General features: G+C 67.5%; 1 protein-coding gene across 1 annotated transcript; it reads left to right on the top strand.

Moving 5' to 3' along the window:
• The first annotated feature begins 1,427 nt into the window (after positions 1–1,427).
• TSPAN31 (tetraspanin 31) lies at positions 1,428–8,583 on the top strand. The gene is given in 7 exon segments (XM_072919544.1): positions 1,428–1,655; positions 3,388–3,555; positions 5,623–5,703; positions 7,018–7,053; positions 7,055–7,186; positions 7,773–7,895; positions 7,982–8,583. Coding segments are annotated over 7 exon segments (678 nt in total). The 5' UTR covers positions 1,428–1,592; the 3' UTR covers positions 8,057–8,583.
• The last annotated feature ends 1,680 nt before the right edge of the window (positions 8,584–10,263 follow it).

Here is a 10,263-nt window from a genome sequence, read left to right on the forward strand (position 1 = left end):
ACACCATGGACACACCACAGACACACCATGGACACGCCACAGACACGTCACGGGCATGGCAGGGGGACGGTGGCACGGGGGACACGCAGCCACAGGGACGGGGACATGTGGGGACACACGCACACACACACGGGTGGGGCTGTGGGGACACACCGAGGACACGGCGGGTGCCGGGGGCACCCTGGGGTGCTCAGGTGGACACGCACGGGGTTCTTGTGCCGACACGCTGGGGACACACAGACACGCTGGGGACACGTGTGTGGTGACACGGACACGGCAGTGACATGTTGGGGACATGTATGGGCACATGGACAGGCTAAGAACACGTGCAGGGATTCTGGGGGCTATAGGGTGCTGTGGGGGGGTCCTGGGGGCTATAGGGGGATCCTGAGGGGCTATAGGGGGATCCTGGGGGGCTATAGGGGGGTCCTGGGGGCTATGGGGGGATTTTGGGTGCTGTGGGGGGGATCCTGGGGGGCTATGGGGGGGTCCTGAGGGGCTATAGGGGGATCCTGGGGGGCTATAGGGGGGTCCTGAGGGGCTATGGGGGGATCCTGGGGGGCTATGGGGGGATCCTGGGGTGCTGTGGGGGGGTCCTGGGGGGCTATGGGGGGATCCTGGGGGGCTATAGGGGGATCCTGGGGGGCTATAGGGGGATCCTGAGGGGCTATAGGGGGATCCTGAGGGGCTATGGGAGGATTTTGGGTGCTGTGGGGGGATTTTGGGCGCTGTGGGGGTATTTTGGGTGCTATGGGGGGGATCCTTGGGGGCTATGGGGGGATCCTGAGGGGCTATGGGGGGATTTTGGGTGCTGTGGGGTGATCCTGGGGGGCTATGGGGGACTGCGGGGTGCTATGGGGGAATCCTTGGTGCTGTGGGGGGATCCTGGGGGGCTATGGGGGGATTTTGGGTGCTGTGGGGGGGATCCTGAGGGGCTATAGGGGGGTCCTGGGGGGCTGTAGGGGGGTCCTGGGGGTCTATGGGGGGGTCCTGGGGGGCTATGGGGGGATCCTGGGGGGCTATAGGGGGATCCTGGGGGGCTATGGGGGGATCCTGAGGGGCTATAGGGGGGATCCTTGGTGCTGTGGGGGGATTTTGGGTGCTGTGGGGGGGATCCTGGGGGGCTATAGGGGGTCCTGGGGGGCTATGGGGGGATCCTGAGGGGCTACGGGGTGCTGTGGGGGGATTTTGGGTGCTGTTGGGGGGATCCTGGGGGGCTATCGATTGGTATTGGGATTGGTATTGGTATTGGGAATGGGGCGCGCTCCGGGGGCGGGGCATCGTACCCAAATTAGCCCCGCCCACTCCCGGGAGGCCCCGCCCCGCCTCAGCTGGCCGCGCGCATGCGCAGCACACGTGTTGCTTTGCTGTGGGCGGGGCCATGCCCATATATGAAGTAGGGGGCGGTGCCTGAGCGGGCGCGGGCGCGGTAGGCGGGGCGGGAACTCCCGCGCACGCGCAGTGCGGGCGGGCGCGCGCGGCCGCGCCTTAAAGGGGCCGCGCCGCCCGGAACGCCCCGGGACCCCCCCCGGGACCACCGGGACACCCCCCGAAACTCCCCCGGGACCCCCGGGACCACCCCCGACCCCGCCATGGTCTGCGGAGGGTTCGCCTGCTCGCGGAACGCGCTCTGCGCCCTCAACGTGGTTTATGTGGTGAGCGGGGCGGCCGTGAGGGGAATGGGGACCCCTGAGGGGAACATGAGGGGATTGGGGACCCCTGAGGAGGCCATGAGGGGATTGGGGACCCCCCTGAGGTGACCATGAGGGGATTGGGGACCCCCTCTTTGGGGGCCGTGAGGGGATTGGAGACCCCCCTGTGGGACCATGAGGGGTTTGGGGACCCCCCTGTGGGGCCATGAGGGGATTGGGGACCCCTATGGGGGTGCCATGAGGGGTTTGGGGACCCCCCTGGGGAGCCATGAGGGGATTGGGGACCCCCTCTTTGGGGGCCGTGAGGGGATTGGAGACCCCCCTGTGGGACCATGAGGGGTTTGGGGACCCCCCTGTGGGGCCATGAAGGGATTGGGGACCCCCTTGGGGGGGCCATGAGGGGATTGGGGACCCCCCTTTGGGGGCCATGAGGGGTTTGGGGACCCCCCTGAGGGGCCATGAGGGGATTGGGGACCCCTGAGGGGCCATGAGGGGATTGGGGACCCCTGTGGGGGCCATGAGGGGATTGGGGACCCCTGAGGGGGCCATGAGGGGATTGGGGACCCCCCCTGGGGAGCCATGAGGGGATTGGGGACCCCTGTGGGGGGGCATGAGGGGTTTGGGGACCCCTCTGGGGGGGTGTGAGGGGTTTGGGGACCCCCCTGGTGGGGCTGTGAGGGGATTGGGGACCCCTGTGGGGGGGCATGAAAGAATGGGGACCCCTCTGGGGGGGCGTGAGGGGATTGGGGACCCCTGAGGAGGCCATGAGGGGAATGGGGCACCCCAAAACCACAGCACAGTTTGGGGGGCACAGTCCCGGTTTGGGGGGGCACAGTCCCACTTTGGGGGGCCACAGTCACAGTTTGGGGGGCACAGTCACAGTTTGGGGGGCACAGTCACAGTTTGGGGGGCACACTCCCGGTTTAGGGGGCACAGTCAGAGTTTGGGGGGCTCAGTCAGAGTTTGGGGGGCACAGTCACAGTTTGGGGGGCACAGTCACAGTTTGGGGGGCACAGTCCTTTTTTTGGGGGGCACACTCCCGGTTCAGGGGTCTCAGTCCCAGTTCAGGGGGCACAGTCCCTTTTTTGGGGGCACACTCCCGGTTTGGGGGGCACAGCCCCGGTTTGGGGGGGCACACTCCCGGTTCGGGGGTCTCAGCCCCAGTTTGGGGGGCACAGTCCCGGTTTGGGGGGCACAGCCCCAGCTCGGGGGGCACAGCCCCGGCTCGGGGGGGCACAGTCCCTTTTTTGGGGGGCACAGTCACAGTTTGGGGGGCACAGTCACAGTTTGGGGGGCACAGTCCCGGTTTGGGGGGCACAGTCAGAGTTTGGGGGGCACAGCCCCGGCTCGGGGGGCACAGTCACAGTTTGGGGGGCACAGTCACAGTTCGGGGGGCTCAGTCCCGGCTCGGGGGGCACAGTCAGAGTTTGGGGGGCACAGTCACAGTTTGGGGGGCACAGTCACAGTTTGGGGGGCACAGTCACAGTTCGGGGGGCTCAGTCCCGGCTCGGGGGGCACAGTCAGAGTTTGGGGGGCACAGTCACAGTTTGGGGGGCACACTCCCTGTTTAGGGGGCACACTCCCAGCTCGGGGGGCTCAGTCACAGTTTGGGGGGCACAGTCAGAGTTTGGGGGGCTCAGTCACGGTTTGGGGGGCACAGTCAGAGTTTGGGGGGCACAGTCCCGCTCCGGGCGACCCCCGGGGGTCCCGGTGCCCCCTGACCCGTGCCCCCCAGCTGGTGGGGGTGCTGCTGGTGGCCGTGGCGGGCTGGGCGCGGGGCCTGGCCGGGGGCTCCAGCCCCCCCCTGCTGGGAGGAGCCTTCGCCGTCGGAGTCTTCCTCCTGCTGATCGCAGGGCTGGGGCTGCTCGGGGCCCTGCGGCACCACCAGGTCCTGCTCTTCTTCGTATCCTTCGGGGGGCACCCCCTGGGCACCCCCCGGGCACCCCCGGGCACCCCCAGGCACCCCTGGGCACCCCCAGCCCGCCCGGGCACCCCCCAGGCACCCCCTGGGCACCCCCCGGGCACCCCCGGGCACCCCCCGGGCACACCCAGCCCGCCCAGGCACCGCCTGCTGCCCTGCTTTGTCCCCTTGGCCCAAAGCCCCCTTGGTCCCAGCACCCCTGGGTGGCCCTGGCACCCCTGGCAGTGTCCCCAAATCCCTCTGGATGGCCCTGGCAGTGTCCCCAACACCCTCTGGGTGTCCCCAACACCCCTTGCTGTGTCCCCTAATCCCCTCTGGATGGCCCTGGCACTCCTGGCAGTGTCCCCAACACCCCCTGGGTGTCCCTGGCACCCCTGGCAGTGTCCCCAAATCCCTCTGGATGGCCCTGGCACCCGTGGCAGTGTCCCTAAGCCCCTCTCAATGTCCCTGGCACCCCTGGCAGTGTCCCCAAATCCCTCTGGGTGTCCCTGGCACCCCTGGCAGTGTCCCCAGCACCCCCCCCCCAGTGTCCCTGGCACCCCTGGCAGTGTCCCCAAATCCCTCTGGATGTCACTGGCAGTGTCCCCAACACCCCCTGGGTGTCCCTGGCACCCCTGGCAGTGTCCCCAAATCCCTCTGCATGTCCCAGCCAGTGTCCCCAACACCCCCTGGGTGTCCCTGGCACCCCTGGCAGTGTCCCTAAGCCCCTCTGGATGGCCCTGGCAGTGTCCCCAACACCCCCTGGATGTCCCCAAGATCCCTCTGGGTGTCCCTGACACCCCTTGCTGTGTCCCCAAATCCCTCTGCATGTCCCTGGCAGTGTCCCCAACATGCTCTGTGTGTCCCTGCCAGTGTCCCTAATACCCCTGGGTGTCCCTGGCACCCCTGGCAGTGTCCCCAAATCCCTCTGGATGTCCCTGGCAGTGTCCCCAACACCCCCTGGGTGTCACTGGCCCCCTTGGCAGTGACCCTAAGCCCCTCTGGATGGCCCTGGCATTGTCCCCAATATGCTCTGTGTGTCCCTGCCAGTGTCCCAAATACCCCTGGGTGTCCCTGGCACCCCTGGCAGTGTCTCCAAATCCCTCTGGATGGCCCTGGCACCCCTGGCAATGTCCCCAACACCCCCTGCGTGTCCCTTGCCGTGTCCCCAAGCCCCTCTGGGTGTCTCTGGCAGTGTCCCCAGCACCCACCTCTCTGTCCTTGGTACCCCTGGCAATGTCCCCAGCACCCCCTGGGTGTCCCTGGCAGCCCGGCAGTGTCCCCAAATCCCTCTGCATGTCCCTGCCAGTGTCCCCAACACCCTCTGGGTGTCCCTGGCACCCCTGGCAGTGTCCCTAAGCCCCTCTGGGTGTCCCTGGCACCCCTGGCAGTGTCCCAAACACCCCCTGGGTGTCCCCAACACCCCCTGGGTGTCCCTGCCAGTGTCCCCAGCACCCCCTGGGTGGCCCTGGCACCCCTGGCAGTGTCCCAAACACCCCCCGGGTGGCCCTGGCACTCCTGGCAGTGTCCCCAACACTCCCTGGATGGCCCTGGCAGTGTCCCCAACATGCTCTGTGTGTCCCTGCCAGTGTCCCCAATACCCCTGGGTGTCCCTTGCAGTGTCCCCAACACCCCCTGGGTGTCCCTGGCACACCTGGCAGTGTCCCTAAGCCCCTCTGGATGGCTCTGGCACCCCTGGCAGTGTCCCCAAATCCCTCTGGATGGCCCTGGCAGTGTCCCCAATATGCTCTGTGTGTCCCTGCCAGTGTCCCCAATACCCCTGGGTGTCCCTTGCAGTGTCTCCAAGCCCCTCTGGGTGTCCCTGGCACTCCTGGCAGTGTCCCCAACACCCCCTGGGTGTCCCCAACACCCCCTGGATGGCCCTGGCACCCCTGGCAGTGTCCCCAAATCCCTCTGGATGGCCCTGCCAGTGTCCCCAACACCCCCTGGATGGCCCTGGCACCCCTGGCAGGGGTCTGGGTGTGGGGAGGTGCTGGGGGGATTCTGGGGGGTCCTGGGGGGGGATTTTGGGGGGTCTCGGTGTGTGTGTGTCCCCCTTGACCCCCCCAGTACGTGCTGATCCTGGGCCTGGTGTTCCTGTGCCAGCTCGGCGTGTCCTGCGCCTGCCTCGCCCTGGGCACGGAGGCTCAGGTGGGTACCGGCCCCCCAAAACCCCCTGGGACCCCCAGATCCCTGTACCGGGCCCCCAAAACCCCCTGGGACCCCCAGCTCCCTGTACCGGGCCCCCCAAAACCCCCTGGGACCCCCCAGATTCCTGTACCGGGCCCCCCAAAACCCCCTGGGACCCCCAGATCCCTGTACTGGGCCCTCCAAAACCCCCTGGGACCCCCCAGATCCCTGTACCGGACCCCCAAAACCCCCTGGGACCCCCCAGATCCCTGTACCGGGCCCCCCAAAACCCCCTGGGACCCCCCAGATCCCTGTACCGGACCCCCAAAACCCCCTGGGACCCCCATCTCCCTGTACCGGGCCCCCCAAACCCCCTGGGACCCCCCAGATCTGTCTGGGACCCCCCACCCCACTCCCAGGACACCCCCCAAACCCCATCCCCCAGTCCTGGGGTGCACAGGGGACCCCCCAAACCCCATCCCCCAGTCTTGGGGTGCACAGGGGACCCCCCAAACCCCATCCCCCAATCCCCCAGTGCACAGGGACCCCCCAAACCCCATCCCCCAATCCCGGGGTGCACAGGGACCCCCCAAACCCCATCCCCCAATCCTGGGGTGCACAGGGACCCCCCCAAACCCCATCCCCCAGTGCACAGGGACCCCCCCAAACCCCATCCCCCAATCCTGGGGTGCACAGGACCCCCCAGCCTGGGGAGGGGCACAGAGGGATTTGGGGGTCCCAGTGGCATTGTGGGGGGGTTCTGGGGGGTACTGAGTGGTTTGGGGGGCCCCGTGGCAGTGGGGGGGTCCTTGGGGGGCACTGAGGGGTTTGGGGGGCCTCGTGGCTGTGGATGGGTTCTTGGGGGCACTGAGGGGTTTGGGGGGTCCCTGTGGGGATGGGGGGGGTACTGAGGGGTTTGGGGGGGCCCTGTGGGGATGGGGGGGGTCCTGGGGGGCACTGAGAGTTTTGGGGGTCCCCGTGGCGATGGGGAGGGGTTCTGGGGGGCACTGAGGGGTTTGGGGGGCCCCGTGGGGATGGGGGGGGTCCTGAGGGGTTTGGGGGGGCCCTGTGGCTGTGGATGGGTTCTGGGGGGCACTGAGAGTTTGGGGGGGCCCTGTGGGGATGGGGGAGGTTCTGGGGGGCACTGAGGGGTTTGGGGGGGCCCCGTGGGGATGGGGGAGGTTCTGGGGGGCACTGAGGGGTTTGGGGGTCCCTGTGGGGTTTGGGGGGGCCCCGTGGCTGTGGATGGGTTCTGGGGGGCACTGAGAGGTTTGGGGGCCCCGTGGCGGTTTGGGGGTCCCTGATGGATTTTTGGGGTGCCCCGTTGCCCCCCAGGAGCGGCTGCTGCACTCGGCCTGGCCCCTGCTGAGCGGGGGGGGCGCGGGGGGAGCTGCAGCGCAGGCTGGGCTGCTGCGGTTTGGGGGAGCCCCCCGGGACCCCCCCTCCGGCCAGCGCCCCCCCCCCCGGGCTGGAGCCCCCCTGGGAACCCCCAAACTGCCCCGCTGTGAGTCTGGGGGGGGCTTGGGGGGGCAGTTGGGGGTGACTGGGGGAGATTTGGGGGGAGTTTGGGGGTGACTGGGGGAGATTTTGGGGGGATTTCGGGGTGACTGGGGGAGATTTGGGGGGTTTAGGGGTGACTGGGGGAGATTTTGGGGGGATTTCGGGGTGACTGGGGGAGATTTGGGGGGAATTTGGGGGCTTTAGGGGTGACTGGGGGTGATTTGGGGGGAGTTTGGGGGGGTTTAGAGGTGACTGGGGGAGATTTGGGGGGGTTTAGGGGTGACTGGGGGAGATTTGGGGGGAATTTGGGGGGGTTTAGGGGTGACTGGGGGAGATTTGGGGGGAATTTGGGGGTGACTGAGGAGTCGGGGGGTTTGTGGGGGGTCTGTGGGGGATTTGGGGACCCCTGGGGGAAGCAAATTGGGGTGGGGTTGGGTTTTTTGGGGGAAACAGAGTTTGGGGACCCCCTGGATGTGCTGAGCCCCCCAGGAGGGGTTTGTGCTGCCCCCCCACCCCCTCTGTGGGGTGTGAAGACCCTCGGGGGGGCGGGGGGAGTTGGGGACCCCCCTGACCCCCCCATTTGCCCCCAGAGGTGCCAGTTCCCCCCGGGGGGAGCCCCCCCGTGCCCCCCCTGCGCCCCCCAACTGCTGCAGCACTCGGACCAGGCCCTCAAGATTTTGGGGGGGGTCGGGCTGTTCTTCAGCTTCACCGAGGTACGGGGGGGGCCGGGGGGGCGGGCGGGGGTCTCGAGGCTTTGGGGGGGGGGTCCAGCAGCCCCCCCACCCCCCGTTTGTTGCAGGTTTTGGGGGTCTGGCTCGCCCTCCGCTTCCGGAACCAGCGGGACCCCCGCGCCAACCCCGGGGCCTTCCTATAATGGGGGGGGGGCTCAGCCCCTTTGGGGGGCTCCAGGACCCCCCAATGCTGACCAGCTGCCCCCCCGCAGCCGCATGAAGCACTGGGGACAAGGACAGCCCCCCAAAATCATGGGGTGACCCCCACACACAGCAGGAGGGGGGCTTGAGGCAGAGCCCCCCCCCCCAAATTCATCTCCAAACTGGTTTGTACTGGTCACTGAGACCCCCCCCCAGCCCCCCACTATGTCACCCCCACACTGGGGAGGGGCGCACGGGGCAGGACTCCCCCACCCTCCCAAACTGGGGGGTCCCCCTCCCCCCTTGGGGGCTGAGGGGGGGGTCACAACCTCCCCAAATCCAGCAGGGCCCCCCCATGCCAACCCCCCCAACTGGTCTGTACTGGTTTACATCCTGACTGGGACCCCCCCCCCCAGTGTGTGTGTCACCCCCAGACCCAATTGGGGGGGGACAAGGGGACATCTCCCCCCCTGTTGCCACCATGGGGGGTCACTGTGTGTCCCCCCCCCCAATAAACACACAACACTGATCACGGCTCGGGCTCATTCTGGGGTGATCCCCCCAAAACATGTCCCCAAACCGACCCCCCCCAAACCCACCCCCCAAAACATGTCCCCAAACCCACCCCCCCAAACCCACCCCCCAAAACAGGTCCTGAAACTGACCCCCAAAACAGGTCCTCAAACCCACCCCCCCAAAACAGGTCCCCAAACCCACCCCCCAAACCAACCCCCCCCAAACCCACCCCCCAAAACAGGTCCCCAAACCCACCCCCCAAAACAGGTCCCAAAACTGACTCCCCCAAACTCACCCCCCAAAACAGGTCCCCATCCCTGTCCTGTCCTGTCCCCATCCCTGTCCTGTCCCTGTCCCCATCCCTGTCCCTGTCCCTGTCCCCATTTTATCCCCGAATCCATCCCTGTCCCGTCCTCATCCCTGTCCTGTCCTGTCCCCATCCCTGTCCTGTCCCTGTCCCCATCCCTGTCCTGGTCCCTGTCCCTGTCCCCATTTTATCCCCGAATCCATCCCTGTCCCGTCCTCATCCCTGTCCTGTCCTGTCCCCATCCCTGTCCCCATCCCTGTCCTGTCCCCGTTTTATCCCCATCCCCATCCCTGTCCTGTCCCCATCCCTGTCCTGTCCCCACACCTGTCCTGTCCCTGTCCCCATCTTTATCCCCATCCTAACCCTAACCTTAACCCGTGCCAACCCTACCCACGGACCCTCCCCTCCCCCTCCCTCTCACCTGGGGGAGGGGCACCCAGGGGTGGGGGGGTCACCCCGCTCGGCTGCCTCAGGGTCCCCACGAGGGTCCAGAGTCCCCTGTGCTGACGTCAGCCCCTCCCCCACCTGCGACATTCCCCCCCCCACCCCCACCGTGGGTGGCACCGAGCGGGTGGTTCCCACGGGGGGTCCCCACACCCCCGGGGGGGGGTCACACATCACCCCCACCCCCCGTGGGCACCCCGGGGGTCCCGGGGGTCCCTCCGAGCGGAGCTCCAAAATCCCAAAATGCCTTTATTGGCCAATAAATAAACCCGATACGGGCTCGGGGTCACCACCCGGGCTGAGCCCCCCATGGGTTGGGGACACCTCGGGGACAAGGCCAGCACAGGGGTGGTGACACTGCTGGAGTCAGGAGCTCCACGGGCTGGTGGCCGCTGCCACCGCAGCCAATGTCACTTCTGGGTTGGGGTCACCACAGTGCTGGACTCAGGGCCACCGTGAGGTCCAGGGGACGCAGTGACACTGGGGACACTGTGGTGTCAAAGCCACCACAGGGTCAGTGGCATTGCTGGTGGGGAAGTCACCGCTGGGGCCGAGGTCTCCGTGCTGTCCCTGGTGTCCCCATGTCTCCAGTGTCCTCTGTGTCCCCTGGTGTCCTCAGTGTCCCCAAGTCTCCAGGGTCTCCAGTGTCCTCTGTGTCCCTGGTGTCCCCATGTCTCCAGGGTCTCTGGTGTCCTCTGTGTCCCCTGGTGTCCTCAGTGTCCCTGGTGTCCCCACATCTCCAGAGTCTCCAGTGTCCTCTGTGTCCCCTGGTGTCCTCAGTGTCTTCAGTGTCCCCACGTCTCCAGGGTCTCTGGTGTCCCCGGTGTCCCTGATGTCCCTCAGTGTCCCTGGTGTCCCCATGTCTCCAGGGTCTCCAGTGTCCTCTGTGTCCCCTGGTGTCCTCAGTGTCTTCAGTGTCCCCATGTCTCCAGGGTCTCTGGT

The sequence above is a fragment of the Taeniopygia guttata genome, chromosome 29 (assembly GCF_048771995.1).
Source record: "Taeniopygia guttata chromosome 29, bTaeGut7.mat, whole genome shotgun sequence".
Taxonomy (NCBI): domain Eukaryota; kingdom Metazoa; phylum Chordata; class Aves; order Passeriformes; family Estrildidae; genus Taeniopygia; species Taeniopygia guttata.